Here is an 18,118-nt window from a genome sequence, read left to right on the forward strand (position 1 = left end):
CTATTATTGTTGTTAATACTCTCCTGGCTATGAAATGCTTTGAGTCTGAGCTGATTTTTCCATCATATAAGTGGAACAGGTACAATCAGCTGGTTGTAAGCTACTGATGAACACACACCGAAATCTCTCCACTGTGGAGAGCAGAAAGCAATGCACAAAATGCTGTACTTACTGAGTCAGGAGACTGTGTGTCAGAAAATCTTCAAGGGGTTTGGCCTTTCGCTCTGGAAGATGCACAACCTTAGATGAGACAAAGGGATTACTAAACAGACTAAATATTTACTATTGCCTGATGCTTGAGTACGTGATGGTCAGGATCAGGTTATAACTACACAAGCCCCACACTGTGACCAGGTTAATAGAACAGAGAGTGTGCCATTTGGATCCATATGTGCCTGGGTGGCTTGCTTCATGTACACCTTCCCTGTAATAGGCTTCCATCAGAGTTTCACACAGCGGTGTACCCCCCAAAAGATCATTTAGTGAAGTTTTTCAAGATAGACTTCCATACAATAAGTATAAAATTTCTGTCTATCAAGTTAAAATGGCATGAGCTTTGGAATCATAAAGATGAGGGTTTATATTCTGACAGCCTCCTTAAAACTCTGAGCTTCAACTTCAGGGACGGTACCCAGATTATGAGAATTATCAGGAAGGCATATGTCAGTGTCAGGGTTGGAATACTATGTGCAAAGCAACCAAAACAGTCACAGCAAGTGCTCAATGAACATTTGCAACAAGTTCTCACAAGTCGAATTCCTGGACGGTTCACTTTTCATTCTGGTCTAAATAAAAACACCGTGTGTGTTAGCAGGAGAAATCCAGTTCCCACTTTTAATGCAACCAACGTCATGAAGTGCCTACAATGTGAAAGTTTGGCCAAGGAGGCAGGTGTCTCAAGGGAATTGGTGTCGCAGTTACTTAGGGACTGGGGTTAGGAGGTTGGATGTCGGGGAGAGTGCGAAGAAAGAGCAGGGAGTGAGGCTCGGTGGCTGTCCAGCTGGCGGTCGGGCGGACACCCCCTGAACTTGTTGGGTGACATCAGTCCTGTTGCCACTTAACCATGTCTCAACTACATCTTTTAATTTTCTGCATTCTGATGCTTCCACATCTGTCCCTGGCTGAGGCTGAAGGAACTGCCCCACCCAGGGCTGGCCAAGTCCCAGAGATAGAAGAAAACCCCGACCCTTCCAGAGCCCACGGCCCATCCACCGCCTTCAATCCATCTCTCCCACTCCAGGCCACTATCCCCCCACCCGGGGCCAGCAACCAGAGGACCGGGGCAGCCTCTGTGCCCGAGAGCGACTGAAACCATCCAAGCCCGTCAGTCCACACGTGCACACCCACCTCGCCCGTTCCTTCCCAGGAAACCACAGGAAAAGCTCCAGCCCACCAGCTCCCCTGTTTCCTCTGCCTCTGGCCGCGCCCAGGTGCTTCTCCGTGTGGCCTCCCTGGCTCGGTGTGGGACCTGTGAGCATCACAGATCATCCTTTCAATGGAAGTCCTCTCCTGATTTACTGGCCGATTAGTATTCCTAAATAATTAACATATTTTTCCTACAACTGACATAGGCCTACCTGGTAGTTATGTATGAATAACCATAAAAATCTTCCTTTTAAAACAAACCGTAGATCCTAAAGTTTGCAAGATGCTGTGAGAAGAACACACGAACAGAGGTCTCCTTGCTGCTACTGATCTGATCCAGAAACGGAAGTGTTTGTGGAAAACAACAGTGGCACATAAATAACACCACAGAAGAACAGAGTTGTACCCTTTTATTGGCACAGTAACTTTGCAAAGGCTGGTATGAAAACAAAGTTCCAAGGAGCAAGACACCACGGTCTGAGGCCAACAGAAGCGCATGGATAAGCAAGGCAGGCGCATCACAGGAGGGCTGAGGACATGGAGCGGGTGAGACACGCAGTGGAGCTCAGAGAGGACAAGCGTCTTGTGGGGCAGCACCACGGCTCGGACCGGCACATCTCAGCACGCTTATCGGTACCGCGTAGACCTTTGGATGGATATGCCCCCTGCACACCCCCAGCTCCCCATGAATCTGAAGCCATATGCATTTAAGGGGGTGCCGCCTCATTTCCTGTAACCTCTACTGAAGTCAGGGTATGAGATTTCAATCAAGAGCTCACAGCCCGTGTGCCTGGAACCACAGGGCACAGGAAGGAACCGTCTCCTGATCAGTGAATGAAACACAAGACATCGGACTCCAGCTGTACGTTTGCAGAGCTTGGAACGGTGAAGCTAAAACAACAACACAGCCTCGGGATTTTTCGGTAGTCTACATTAAACAAAAAGGTATGTAGGAAAAGAAGAGTTCTGGAAATGATTTTTTAAAGTCTGTATTTTGAAGAAAGGGAGCAGCACCGATTGCATAAAATTATAAAATCCAATAACAAACATGTAGGTCATTAACGGGATTGTAATGCCAATAAAACGCAAACACCTACAAAGAAATAAAACCTAGGTCCTGGAGAGTGTATGAGAGTAAAATGACTGGAGGGCAAGAAGCAAGTGGTCAGACCCTATAGAAACCACTCTGCGGTGTAGGCGTCCCCCTCCTCCGTCGTCCTCTCCCTGCTCATCCGCGCTTTGTCCGGCCTTTCTCTCGCTACCTGGGGGCAGCACGGCCCTAGGACCACAGAGCCTGAAGATCAGAGTGCATCCCCGCAGAACGGGTGAGACAACACAGACACACACACAGAGACACGCACACTCACACACCCAGGGAATCTCGTGTATTTAACTGGGCTGTCCTGTGCTTTTCGTGTAGATGCGGACAGAGCCCCTAGCGTGTACCAGGGGCAGCCTCTGTCTGTGAACCTGGCATCCCCAGGCAGCGAGTCTGCAGTCGGGGCCCATCACAGGGTAGTGTCCCAGAACTTGGGGGGCGGCCTGCTGCAGGAGGCCCCCTCGGGCTTCTTCAGGAGCGTGGGCTTCTTGCACGGAGGTGGCGGAGGTGCCCTGGGCTCCGCGTGGTGCAGGATCTGTGGCCAGTCTTCTCTCTCCTCGCAGAGTTTCCGCCTCCAGTCCAGGAGTTCCCGAAGGGCCACGCTCTCATTCTCGGACAGCCTCAGCTGATGGATTACCTGGGGGAGGGAAGCAGGGGAGGGAAAGAGGAGCATCAGATACTGTGAATGCATGAGAAGTATAAGAGCACCACCTGGATGCCAAGGCTCTGACGGGGTGGAAAGAGACCTTGGACGTCCCCTCTAGAAACTCTTGGCTCTGCTGCCCTGGGAAACGGCATCCAAAGCAGGTTGGCTGTGAGTTGCCGAATTAGGAGGATGAATGGAACTTGGAAATCAATTAGGGTAAATACCCTGGGGAACAGGTGATGTACCTCCAGTGATACAGGAAGGAATCACATGTCTGTTTGCCCTTTGCCCTCTCTTGCTATATACATCCTTACGACATCTTGGACTTTTTCTTCATTGAATGTATCACGATTGTAATTCTGTCTATAACAGATGTTTCTGGATTTCTTCAGCTGCATCCCACTCCAGGATCCACCCCTCTGTCTACGCACAGTTACTAGTCAACACCTTTTAAGCTCATGTGACCCCAACTCTGACCATTACGCATTAGCCCCAGGAATCCACAGACATGGGAACTTCAGGGATCTTTGCAGGAGGGCATCACCGCGTGCAAGTGTATCGGCTGCTCGGTCTGGCTTCCTTGGAGTCCCTGAAGAGAGGCAGAGCTTGCCCCCAGGGACAGCTAGGGCATGTGGGGACGGGCAGGCTACACGCTGTGGGCTCTGCCCTCTGCCAGCGGCCAGTCATCTGGAGCAGCTGCACGCTGCAGAAACCAAATTTTCCGTCAATTCTGTAGTGAGTATGCTGGTTTAACAAAATGAGATTCTGGACATCAGAATGGGACTACTGGGGAGAATTCAGAGGGAACGAGATGGCCTCAAGGCACCTACTACTTTGTTCCCACATCACTTCCATCCTTTCCATCAAGATAAATGAGAATAAAACAAAGCAGGGCATGGTGGTTGGCTTATGTGAGGATAGTCACTTGAAAACAACAAGGCCATCCATGTTCCATAGAATTCTAAAGCCAACATCCTCACCTGGACACCCAAGCCTCTTGTTTACCTGAGGAAGAAGATTTTAAAGCCTAGAATCACAGAAATGGGCTGAATATCAAGAAACAATGTTAAAACACAGAAGCTGGGAGGTCAAACCCATACCTGAAGTACGTAACTAGATTTCTGGGCTGGTTATTAGGAAAATGAATTTCTCCCAATTGAAGCTTAGACAACCAGTGTGCAAAACAGGCCTGTGATCGTCCAATCCCCAAAGCAACCTCCAGGCACTGATAGAAAGTGAGTGGCTAAAGCAGTATACCCCCCTTAAAAGGGGGTTTCTCTCTAGTCTCCAGGACTGCACCAGAATGACCTGGAAGTCAGAATTCTCCTGCTGGGAGACTCTTGTGGAAGCCAGATTGCCTCTACTGTCAGGGAAGTGAGCCAAGAGAGCCGGGTGGAGGGTGTGCATAAAATTAGTTATTTAGTAAACGCTTCAGAATGGTAAAGATGCATCAGTACTTTTCTAAGCCCCTTACAAATATTAACTCATGCAACGCTCCCAAGAGCTCTACAAAGCAGTGCTAGCATTTGGCGGATGAGGAAATTGAGGCACAGAGAGGCTAAGTCATCTGCCCAAAGTCACATGGAAAATGGTGGAACCAGGAGGTCTGGTTCCAGAGTCTGTCTTCCTATTGCCCCACAGTGCTTGTCATTTGCCCAATAGCCGGTGTCCAGGACCTGATATACGCCAAAGACCAGCGTCCCTATATCATCTTCCTCTTTACTTCTTTTTCTCATTGGGATTTGAGTGAAATCTGTGTGTTTCTTTCACTAACGTATCTTAGTTCCTCTATTTTCTCCACTAGTGGATGCTGTGTTGATTACATTTAGCTTCAGTCTCGTTTCCTCATTGGATATTGAATATGTGTATACATGTTCCTTGGCACACTCAGCATATAATAGCCATCTCTGAAAAATACAGTCCTTGGACTTATTCTTATGAGAGAATATTTAATTGATCATCTCAGTAGATTATTTTCCCAACACTTCCTTGAGATACCATCTTTCTGAAGTAACACAACTTAATACTGATCTATTTAGAAACAGAACAAGGAACTTCTACTTCTGCCTAGGATGTTTAGGTCATGACAGGTTACTGCTCCCATTGCAAAAGTGCAAAAATGGGCTACATTACCAAAAATCATAATTTTGAAACACCAGAAAGCTCTGGCAAAACTTTGAACTAGAGAAACTAAAATCCTGGATGGGAAGAATCTTTCTGAGTGAATAGATAATCAAATAATTAACAGCTACTATTTTTTTCTCCTGGGGACATTTGCTAATTCTGAATTCTTCTGTAGGTCTAGAGAGCCCTTTCTAAAAGAAAGAAAGTCCATACCATATTTTGCAGTTGCATGGGAACAAGAGACACAATTTGAAAACCTGAGGACCCTCAAATGCATGGTCATTTTCCCCAAAGGACATTTGTTGAGTTCTTCAACTATATGAGCGAGTGGTGCCTTGAGTCAAGAGCTTATAAAAAAGCAGAGTAAAATCTCCTATAGTGATAGAGGTGCTTCGGAAGCAAAAGTATGAAAGGGGAGATGACAGCCTCAAGCGCGTGACTAGTCTCATCTTCAAGACTTGCAGATTTTGAAACTGAGTGGGGTGCACAGCTGAATGGGGCCAGGGGCTCTGAAGGGCAGAGCTGGAGCTACTGTAATGTTTCAGTGCTGATGAACAAACACCTGTCAGGTTCTCAGTGCAGCCTGAGGATGAGGGGAGAACCAGAGGGAGGCTGGTTTTCCATCACTGTGGAATATTTGATTGGATTGAGGTGACCACCTCTTACCTTTGCTTCCTAACACAGGATGGTGGAATCGCCTCAGGTAGAAAACATCGTCAGTAGTGTCTATAGTTTGTTTACACACAATGCTTAGCATGCAATTAGAAATTACTATACATGGGAAGAGACAAGGAAATCTACCCCAAATCAAAAGATAAAACAGATTCACAAATGATCCAGGTTTAGAGTTAGCAGATAAAGACTTTAAAATACCTGTGATTAAATGTTTAAAAGGACAGAGAAAAAGATGGACAAATGAAAGATATAGCAGAGTAGACATAAACAGAAAAGGAGTAGCAGAAGTATTGATAGAAGAGATATAAAGAAAGTGGCAAAGCAATATTCAGAGATAAGTTTCCAAAACTTGTGAATGGCACCCACATACATATTAAGAAGTTTGGTAAACCACGATAAATACACTCCACCATCAACAATAAGAAAAGAAGGCAGATCATATTAAAAATGCCAAAGGTCAATGACAAAGAAAAATGTTTTCAAAATCTACAAGAAAAAACACAATACCTTCAAGGGAGCAACAATGAGAATGAAAGCTGACTTCTAAACAGAAATACTGGAAGCCAGCAAACAATGAATCACAAGTTAAAGTACTGAAAGAAAGTAATTCAACCTAGGATTCTAGACTCAAAAAAAAGTATCCCTCAAAAATGAAAGTGAGGGCTTCCCTGGTGGCGCAGTGGTTGAGAATCTGCCTGCTAATGCAGGGGACACGGGTTCGAGCCCTGGTCTGGGAAGATCCCACATGCCGCGGAGCAGCTAGGCCCGTGAGCCACAATTACTGAGCCTGCGCGTCTGGAGCCTGTGCTCCGCAACAAGAGAGGCCGCGATGGTGGGAGGCCCGAGCACCGCGGTGAAGAGTGGCCCCCGCTTGCCGCAACTAGAGAAAGCCCTCGCACAGAAACGAAGACCCAACACAGCCAAAAATAAAAATACATATACAAATAAATAAATAAATAAAAGATTACTATTAAAAAAATAAAAAATGAAAGTGAAATAAAATGTTTTTGGACAAACAAGAACGAGGAAGTTTGCTATCACAGGTCTTGATTATTTTTTTTAAGGTGAAGAAAATGATCCTAGCTGAAAAAAAAAAAAGGAAATTTAAGAGAGGATTAAGGACACTGGAATTAAATCCATGGGTAAATACAAGTTATGCGTTTGGAAAATGTCTTATAGACTTTAAGTCGTATGTAGAACAACGCGCCAACAATAACTGCAAAAGTCAGGAGGGGTTACATGGAGTTCAGAGGTTCTGAGGTTCTAGCAGCATTAGGAAAATGACAGAAGTAATACAATTTAAGATGAAATAAATCAAGGATTCATGCTTTATTCTCTAGGAACGTACAAAAAGAATAATAATAGAATGTGTAATTAATAAATTATTATGAAATAATAAATTTCAATTAATCTAAAAGAAAGATGCAAATATCTATATCTATATCTATGTCTGTATCCATAAATGGAGGCCAATTCCTAACAAAAAGAGTAAAGCATAAAAACAGAATCCAAATCTCCACCCCGCAGTTGGTGCTGTTCTTCTGCAGCTGGCTGGCATGTGCTGTATTTATTTTCATGCTGTTGTGACCACACACTCTGTCCTCTTATCAACCACAAAATGCACCTATTCTATAGTTATTCTCAATCCTAAACTCTTTTCAGCAGCTTTTCATAATGACCAAAAATATACACTAGGTGTGACCCTCTGCTGAGACCTTCGTTAACAGGAAAGATTTAGAGATGGAGTCACTCCACAGAAGCAGCCCAATCTACTGAGAGTGACTTTCAGGAGCTGCTGATCTGAATTAGGCTTGTGGGGAGGGATTTTGACATAAAATGTCCCAAATCCCCTGAGTCACTGCTTCACTGAAAAAAAAAAAAAAAAGCTCTCTATCCTTTCAAAGCTTCTCAACGTTTACTAAAAATATCTGAATTCCCAAGCACATTATAAAAGGTGAAACTTATACATACAAAGCATTAGAAAGCACTTTCTTAATGAGGGTATCGATGTCTTGAATAATGTAGTGGGTACAGAAGAACACCATCTTTGAATCAACCACCAAGAGCTCTCCATGCTTCCTTAAGAAGCAAAAATTTGACTGATGTTTGCAATAATCAAACTAATGCTCAGAATACACTCTCTTTTTGAGAGATCCCATGAAACTTTGTATTACAGAGATTAATAGGTATTGAGTAAAATCTAATAGGTATAGAAAGGTAGCTGCTGGAATGGCATAAATGAGATGCTAAAATATTAACATTATTGATCTCCATTTAAAAAAAACACAAGGAACCTTCACAGGTTATGCCTTAAATGAAGGTTAAAATTCTGGGTAAGGATATTTGATAGGTCACTACTTTCAACACAATGAAGTTCGAAGGGTAGTTTAAAATAATGATCTGTGAGATAATGAACGGATGAGAAGATGAGGACAGGATGCCCTGACTAATGATGGTTAATCTGCTTTATTTAGATTTATTAAATGTATCAGGTTATGAGGCACAAGAGTCATATTTGTCACAGGCAGTGAAAGAGCTTTACTATTTTAGAATAGCAACCAAATACAGCTATGAATGTTATTTAAATTGTGGTCAAGAAATAGATGAGGAAAAAAAGTATCTGCAATATTATCTAGCACGGTAAAAACATCTAAATCAGTGTTTTGTCATTCTTTAAATTTCATGTCCTATCTGTAGTAACAAAAACCATTACAGCTTCCCTTACCATTATTTGTTATTTCACAACAAATTAAATATTATCATTAAAAAGGCAATAATGATTTTGTAACACAAAATAGCTTTGGTATCGAAAGGGAACCATTTCTTTTCATAAAGAGAAGCGACTCTGGTGCTTAAGGATGCCGCTGGCAGTGTGGGCCTGGAGTCAGCTGGCTTCACCCAGGTCTCATTGATCCTGATTTGTTTGGAGATTAAAGGATGTCATATTGGTGTCTTTTAACTTAAATCCTGCTCCCCATTGCTTTAAAAGCTATATCTACAGCCCATGCCACCACTTCAGATAGTTACTTCCTTACTTATTTTATTTTCTGGCATGTTTATAGACTAGTGTTTGTACATGAAAACATTCTCTTTCAGAACCAGAAGGCAAGAGCTGTAGCTGGGAAAGTAAGAAGTGTTCCACACCTAGGAACCTCTGGGTTCTACGTGGTACCACCTTTGTGTGCCATGAAAATGACTAAAGCCCTGCTTTTAAAGGAATTTTTAGACATGCCAATGACGTCAGTGCCTTAACATGCTGCACGGGGCATGGAGATGGAGTAGGTCAACGAGAGGGAGGTTTTTTAAAAAATTTTTTTCACTGTTTACCTGGGGAAGGGGGCGTTATGGAGGAAGGTCTGGAGAGACTTCACAGAGGTGGTAACTTTGATCTGAATTTTGAAAAATGAAATGGGCACCGGGTAGAAAGGGGGAAAGAAGGCACTTCCACGGGGCTTGATGTAGACAAGCACCAGTAATGACACTGAACTTCATTCTCTAACAGGGAATCACAAACCCACGGGGACTTTGATTCTGGTGTGAACAGGTGTGGGATGGTTGACAAACCAGGACTCTCCAGCCAGGGTGCCTGGAGTGGAATCCTGAATCTGGCACCCGATGGCTGTGTAACCTTAAGCAAGCCCATCAGCTTCCTCACCTGTAACGCGGGTGCACAGTAATCCTCTACCTCAAAAGGACGGATCTGGGCTACTTAAGAGGGCCCTAAAAATGTAATTAGTGCTCTATAAACGCGGGCGATCATGACTGTGTCATGGTTAACTCTTTGACTTGAGAAAATCCCTAAACATTCTGAATTATGATTATCCTGATGACTCAATCAGATAATGTTAAAGGAAAGTACTTCTCACAATTTGTGGCCCCATAAAAATATACAATAGTCTTTTCCTTCCTTAGTAACAAGAAGATTTCAAAATACTGAGCAACACGCTAGACTTATAACATAACTAGGGTTTATATATGATTTACAACTAAAGAAAGTTATGCAAGAAGAAGGTCTAGAAGTTTTTTGAATTTTAGAGTAAGATATAAAGGGCAGTAGTGAGTAGCTGAAACAACAGTTAAATGTTTTGGAAACTGGGATTTGTATATGTATTTTCAGGGCTCCTCAAGTTCTTGGGACAGCCTCAAATTTTTTGCTTTTTTATTTGTATGTGCTTTGGATCACTTGAATACCTACTTTTTAAGCTAGCGCTCAGTGAGATTTAATTTTCTGACTTCGGTTTTTATTTACAAGCAGATTGACACAGGTAATATTGTTTATCTTGTTTCAGGTTAATGAGAAAAAGGTAGATGGATTTGGTGTTCAAATAAGGCACTTTCCTCCAATAAAAAGCTAAGTGATTTGACATCATAGGGTAGGTTGCCTAGCAGTTCAAATAGAAGTGATAGACTGGGACCAATCAAAGGCACAAGATGGCAGATCTGTACCAAAGTTCATGGATTTGAGTCAGTGCCAGATTCATATTTTCTACAGTAATTTCAGCTAAAGAAAATCATACCTAACATAAATGTTGTGAATGTTAATGTTTTCTTGCTTTTGTAGGTTTTTGTTTCACTCAGTTTGTAAATTGGTTTTGATTTTATAGCTGTAGTAAAAGCTAAAAGGATAAAGAGATTTTACGTAATGATATGTGTATACACTTAATTAACATTATAATGAAATAATTTAAGAAATGTTAAGAGTCAAGGATGACTTTTTATTATTTAAAAAGGGTCATATATATTATAATATACAAGTGGGGGGAAAACGCTGATCTAAGTGGGTAGAATTCCCTGTAAGTAAAATTAGTCACTGCTTGACAAGACTATGGGTGTCCTTTAGAGTCTAAAACTGGTAAATTAGTAAATTAATCTCTGCCCAGCACAATGCATCCAATGCACTTACGTAGAGGGTCTGGATGGAGTCAGTGTATGAATGCCAAGATGCATGTTTGAGAAAAGGGACAAATGTCATCACGGTGTATTAGACTTGTGGTTTCACTTTTTTGTAAACTTGGGGGGCAATTGAGCACCACACCTCCGTCAATTCCTGGGAAGGGAAAGGAAGAGAGTGCCTTTGAGCAATGCCAGACGGACTGTGGATGAATTCTCAGACTTGAGATGTAATTCACATCTCACAGATTCAGATAAGACCCTTTCAAACACTTTAAAGCCCTGGGAACGTACTAAAAATGCTCTGCTGCTCTGAAATCACACAGGGTGTGAGGCGTCCCGGACTCATTAGTTACTCTGAATTCAGACCTGCCTACATGGGTTTGAATGGTTGGTGAGAGGGGTCATTGAAGAGCGTGGGACAGTCACCCTAGACTTCAGGGTGGCCAAACGATGCAATGCCTCGAGCAATCAAATAGGCTTATCCTATTCTACCGTCTGAATGTGTGTCCCCCAGATTCACATGTTGGGGTCCTACACCCAAAGTGATGGTATTTGGAATAAGGCTTTTGGGAGGTGATTGGGTCATGAGGGTGGAGCCCTCATGAATGGGATTAGTGCTCTTATAAAAGAGACCTCACAGAGCTCCCTCACCCTTTCTGCCCTGTAAGGACACAGCCAGAAGTCTGTGACCTGAAAAACAGACTTCACCCAACCACTCTGGCACCCTGATCTCAGACTTCCAGCCTCCAGAACTGTGAGAAATAGAATTCTGTTGTTTATAAGCCACCCAGTCTGTGGCATTTTGTTACAGCAGCCAGAATGGACTAAGACATCTTATGCCCAGAATTATTATTTTTGGATGTCATGGGGAAAAATGGTACTATTCTATAACAGGTGCAAAACTCAGGCTTCTAGAAAAGGGCACACACTATCTGTCAGCTTAAATGTCTTTGAAAACAAATTGTTTGGTGGAGGATCTAATAATACACTTGGAAATTATTCTGTGATTTTTATTTGAAAATTTGACACCTGGAAGAGATCTGGAAACTTCAGAGCTTAGGGTCCACTTGGATTAAGTATTTACTGGGAGCTGAGATAATGTGACTCCTCCAGCACCACTGGAAAGCAACACCTGAGTCACTGCAGGTAGGCTGCACTTAAGGGGTGGTCAGCATTTTAAACTGACACCCTCCTGTCAGTTTAGACCCCCTAAAATGTGGCCTGGCTTGCATATATAGCTCCACTTTCTCCATTCTGCCCTTATGGAAGGATGGAGCAAGGGAGGAGCTAAGCCATCCATGTTCAGTAAACAGCCATGCCTCTGATCAGCCCATGTCAAGCTCCCAGAACATGTGAACAGACACATAGATGATCACAGTCTGAAGTCATTTCCCTATGGGCTAGGATACTCATCCTGGAACAAAATCCCTTCCTTTCAGCAGATTTTTAACAAGAAGATTCCTTAATTGAAATTAATCCTTAGAAAATACTGTTACTTAAGACACTGGTGATTACGACCTGGACAACTCAGGATGGGGTTAAAAATAATGTGTGTTTTTTTTTCCCTGTTATTGAGAAAAATCTTGTTGATTTGGTATTTAAAAGTCATGAATCTAGGCTCCATCCTCTTCACCACCCCCCAACTCCAGATTTGTAAACTGTTTTGTGTCTTCTAATGTCTAGGAGACAGCAATTAGACGTGAAGATAGAATTTGACTAAGTGACCTCTTGCAAGTTCTACATCCCTAAGTGGGACTTTTATAATCTGTGCACTTACCTTCAGGGGTTGAAAACCACAAAATCTCTCACAACCCAGAAGGAAGCACAACATTATGTAAAGGCTTAATGAGGTTTATTACATATATATCTACTTGCTAATTTTTAATGGTTTTCTATTGTGTTATTAACAGAGTCCTATGACATGAACTAATTAAAAAATGAGATACAAATTTTCCTCACTTCCTGTGGCTATGCATTTCTATGAATAATATTAATAAATATAAATTAATAATTTGCTGCTGATTTTTACCTTAAGTCTTTCCCTTCTAGGATAAAAATAGTCTTTGTTAAATAATTCATATGTAAAATCATGTTGCTGTTCATTTGTCACAGCATTGATTTTTCTATTGACTATTCACCCAAAGGTGAAAAGAGGCATTTACTGACATTTATGGAAATTAAAAGAAGACAGCCTCTTGGCTGACTGAATAGTGAATATCAGTGTTTCAAATGCAAATTCCATTTCCACTCATGCTAACAACATGTTGGAGGAAAAGCATTAAAAAATGAAATTTGAAAATCAGTTTGTAAAACCAAAGTTTACCTAAATAGATCCCAATGACATGGCTTAAAATGAAATTTGATTCAAAAAGTCTCTGATTAGAGGGTTGTGTATCTCCATACTTTAGGAAGAAAAATCAAGAAAATGATCTGAAAGCAAAACAGCATTTCTGGTTTAGGCAGAAGAGAGCTGATCCCTCTTAATTCAGAAATAGTCATTTAGACAGCAATCCAATTACGTTCTTTCTTGCTATTTTGTCTCCTTTTTCGCCTACGGGTTAAAAAAGGGAAAATATCCCTTAAAAGGAACAGGTTCTATTGGAAACAAGAGTATATCTGGACAACAGACAGTGAGGGAAGGAAGAGAGGATTTTAATTTTTTTACCTTATCTGTGCAAGTTGATTTCTTTAAAAAAATTAACCACTGTCCTTTATTTTTATAATAAGTAATATTATATTGGAGCACATTTAATATAATTTAAGTGGACATTTATTTGCATTTTGCAGCTGATTTTAAGTCCATAGCTAAGAATAAAAATGGACTCTGATGAGTGGATGCATGTTTCTTCCTACTGATGGAAAGTTATAAAATAGAAATTCATGATTGTGCATCACACGACAATTAATTCGTGACATTTCAGGATATGGATTTTGTATCAGTTCTGGTCTCTTACCTCAATTCACTTAAAAACATGGCAGTACCAGTATTAGTGACTAGAAGACTGTAGCAAAAACTAATAACGTATATTTAGAGTACATTTATAGTAATGACATATTACAGTAATGGGTTCAAATACAGAGACTACATGGAAAAACATAAATCTATTATAACAGAAACATAGAAAGTAAGAGTATTACAATTCCTTTAAATATATTTTTCTTGGGATTATATGGCAGGCTCACTGCAAATACCAGGAGGTATTATTAAGGACAAATAATCTACTAGATTTTCTCTCTCTAAAGAATAAGTCTGTTTATAAAATTTGCTTCTTCAAAAATCTTCAATGCCGCCGCCTTGCCCTAGCCTAAAGAGTCAAGTCCACACACCTTAGCATGTTACAGAAAACCCTGTATTTTCTGACCACGCTAATTATTCCAGCTTCCTCATCACTCACCCTCACATAGATTCTATATGTCAATTCAATCAGATGTACCCAGAACACACTCTGTAATTCTATTTATCTTCTCTGTAACAGTCCCAGTTTGTACGCCCAGATACAGAAAGCTTTAAGGTTTCCAGAGCCCATTTCAAGCATCATCTTCATGATCTTGTTTCATATTCTTAAAGCATTTTCACAGGTTATTCTAGTAAAATCTCATAACCATGTGAAATAAGCAGGTTAAGGATTATTAGCCTCTTTTCATAGATGCTGAAATTCATCTTTAAAGCCCAAACTCACTTGGCTAGTCAGTGGTAGAGTCTGGATTCAAATCCAAGTACATTGAGTTTAGTCGACCTTCTTAATCACGTTGACTTCCAAGAAGTTTTTCTTGTCTGCTAATCAATGAGCACATGTGCTTTCAATGATTATGAGACAGAAAGTGCTGTGATGGGGTCTACTGGACTTAGAATCGTGCAGTACGACCTGCTCCCTCAAGAGGCTTTCATTTGAGTATGAGCAACAGGACATAAAAACATAAAGAGTTAGATGAATAAGCATGCTTAAACAGGATGTCAGCACAAAAACTTCATGAGGAAGCACAGCATTAACTGACTAATAAATTACAGACGCAATGACTGTTGTTGGAATACAGAGGAGACATGACTCATTTCAAGGCCAATACGGCCAAGAGATTCCTGTTGGGCTGTGGGATTTGTTTTGGACTAAAAGGATGAGTCGGACACACAAAAAGAAAGGCAACTTGGGTCGAGTGGGATAAGGAATGGTGTCCACACTTTTGTTCACATCTACATTGACAATGACCGAAAAACACAAGAGAGAGAAAACACTGTGTCATGTGATGTACAACTTGAGAGTTAGCTTTGAACTAGTAATGCAGATGTGAATAAGTCAGAAAGGAGATAAGATATAGGTGTGAAAGTGAGGAAAGCAAGGGGAACAACCACGGCAGATAAGCACTCCACAGCCTCCAGAGGATGGAGGGTCCAAGTCCAAGGATACTGACCCCCACTGTCCAAACAGCCAGTATCTTCACTTGCATTGCTTTGTAGGGCACAGTTTACCTGTTAACTTATTCATTTCTCAAAATACTTATTTCCGGAAACAATCACAATCTGTGTGTTATGGTATTAAATATAATTAAATAAGAATGAGGAAAACCACTTCGTGATACTGAATGCTAATAAAACTACTAGCCCAATCTAAATAGACTTTAAAAATCAACTATATTTAAGAAAGGGGCATAGTTTAGCACCTCCATTGACCGTGGAACTCACTGCATGGGGGAAGCATCTTCTCTGTCCTCAACCTTGAGTCTCCCTCCAAAGTTTAGTTACCAGTTAGGGTCACCACTTGAGAATGAGAGATAAGAGAGGCAATTCCTTCTCATCATTAAATGCACAAATAGGTCCTAAGAGTATTAGACCATTTCTCCAGGATGCCCAGTTTATTATAGGGGTCTGACTTTGTCCCTGAGTAAAATAAAGTCTATTGATTTGGAGGGATCTCTGTGCGACCAGTTGTTAAGAATTACACGCTTTGGTTTTACATATTTATGACTCGGTGGGAGCACCAGTGATCATTATTTTGTATTAAAATGTCTGATAAGCAACAATAATCCTATCATCAGAAGACGTGAACAGGCATGATTTTTACTACCTTAAAGAATAAAGATTGCTAAATAATAATGCAGGCTAAACTTAGTGAATTAAGGACTATAAATAATGCTCAGTGGCAACACATAAAACATTAGGCCAAATAAATGAGAAAGGGTACCAGTTTACATTACCCAAGATGCTGTAACAGACAAGCTACAAATACCAGTGGGTTGACACAAAATCCACCCATTTTAGCCTTGTTCATGTTAAGGCTAAAATGGGTGTTTCTGATCAGTGGATGGATGGCCTCCACGTTGTCACAAATGTACTCTGCATCTTCCAGGGTCTTGGAGGATTGTGTATCCAGCTTTTGGATGGGAAAGGGCATAAAGCACTCACAGTCCAAGGGAGGTTTGCATGGGCCAAGGCTGGAGGGAGCTCACATCAGTACAGCTCCTGCTCCATTGGCTGTATCTCAGTCACATGACCACTCCCAACCACAAGCATGCTGGGAAACGTAGTCTAGCTAAGCGCTTCCAAAGAAATGGATTTGGTGGGCACTGTGTCTGCCAGGGGTGGTGCCTAGGGGCCAATGACTGTGTCTTTAAGACATAGTCGTTGCAAATCATGCGGGTACAAATGCTAGAGAAAATAGAGAAAGGAAACGAGATGTCAGGAAGCATTAGAAAGGAAAATAGACAAGATTCTGCCAAAGTAGGCAACATACAAGAGCAGATCTTTTTAATCAAGACTCCTTTCCCAAAATAGATATTAAAAATCACCTGCAAGTGTATACAATTAATTTAAATCCACTTGGGCTTCAAAATCTAGGCTTTTTGTGTCATTGACTTCATGACACTTCTTCCCAATATCATAGTTCATCTGTTTTAGAACCTATTTCTGACTCCGTCAGAAATGACAGTTTCAAATAATAGTGTAATCATAGAAATCAGAGAAAAATCAGGTCTTGGAGGTCTACTAAGGTCATAAAATAAATTCCTTCACCACGGTTGGCTAGATTACGTTTCAGCACCATGGAAAACTTTCTGTTCCTTTAGCCTAAATTTTTCTTTCAAAGTTGTCAGGCCCCATTAATGTACAGAACAGTACACTTAATAAGTCAGAAACTCTGGGGCCCAGGTTCCCAGGTATCAATCTTCCAGTTCTCTGTATCTGGAGCAGGAACAGAGCTATTTGTCTTATATTTTCCACTTATAGAAAAGGCAAACCTGGTTAACAGTTTTGAGGAAAGATAGTGCAATACAGTCATAACTGGGATTTAACATTTAGCCTCTTGCTGTCGTTTGTAACTTAAAAGTTCCCTTTTTCTAGAATTAACACTTATAGCTAATGGTAATTTCTACTGCTCTTCAGGGAAACATCTAGTCGTACTGCAGAATGGAGTTACTCCATTCCAGCCGCGCTGGCCATCTTGCGATCCAGGCCGGCTCCTGTCCAGGGTCTTTGCTCCTTCCCCACCTGGAGTGCTCCCCTGACCTCAGCCTGGCTGACTCTCTGACTTTCTTACTCTGTCTTTGCTCAGCGAGGCTTTTGTTGTCCATCGGATTTAAAATTGCAGCCCTACCCCAACTTCTCCCACACCACTCTTGTCACTCCCAGCCCTACTTATCCTGTTTCTTTCTGAAATGTATTTTAAGAAATATTAAAGGAACGAGAAATCAGAATTGTGACTGCGTTTGTATTTTTATTTTTTGGCCATGCCGCATGTGGGATCTTAGTTCCCCAACCAGGGATCGAACCCGTGCAGGGGAAGCATGGAGTCTTAACTCCTGGACCTCCAGGGAAGTCCTGAGACTATGTTTTTAAAAAGGAGAAAGGTGACTTGCAGAGATATCACAAGACCTTTCTCCTCTTTAAAAACATAGTCACCAAGTATACTGCAACAAAACAAACAAACAAAAAACACATAGTCACAATTCTGCTTTCTCGTTCCTTTCATATTTCTTAAAATTGATTTTTCCTCATTGATAATAGTCAATGTCTTCACTGGAAAAACATTCTGCATTTGAATACATTTAGGATACAATTCTATGAAGGAAAAAATACAAAATATAGGATTTGTTTTTGTTATTTTCCAAGTTTCTATATATCTATACAGGACATGTTCCTTTCCTGTTGAAAACGCTGCCATTTAACTCTTAACCATAAAATTAATTTACTGCCTTCATTGCTTGCCCATAATATGGAAGTCACGAGTGGTGCATACTGATTTCCCGAAACCTCAGCGGTGTGAAGAGCTTTCTATGATAGATCTCCTTCAGTTTGTAGCTTACACGTGAAATACACATAATTCCTT

The 18,118-nt window shown here is 41.3% G+C and overlaps 1 protein-coding gene across 5 annotated transcripts in view; it reads right to left on the minus strand.

Annotated features, from left to right (window-relative positions):
- Positions 1-1,758: 1,758 nt before the first annotated feature.
- The window catches only part of MYO16 (myosin XVI), a 546,696-nt gene continuing 530,336 nt past the window's right edge, over positions 1,759-18,118 (minus strand). For all 5 annotated transcript variants that reach the window (XM_082435257.1, XM_082435255.1, XM_082435256.1 and 2 more), the window contains one exon: positions 1,759-3,101. In XM_082435257.1, coding sequence (XP_082291383.1) covers positions 2,874-3,101 — 228 coding nt within the window. In that variant the 3' untranslated portion in view covers positions 1,759-2,873. The remainder of the gene's footprint in view (positions 3,102-18,118) is intronic.

This window comes from Balaenoptera physalus (genome assembly GCF_965194825.1).
Source record: "Balaenoptera physalus genome assembly, chromosome: 18".
In the NCBI taxonomy this organism is placed as follows: domain Eukaryota; kingdom Metazoa; phylum Chordata; class Mammalia; order Artiodactyla; family Balaenopteridae; genus Balaenoptera; species Balaenoptera physalus.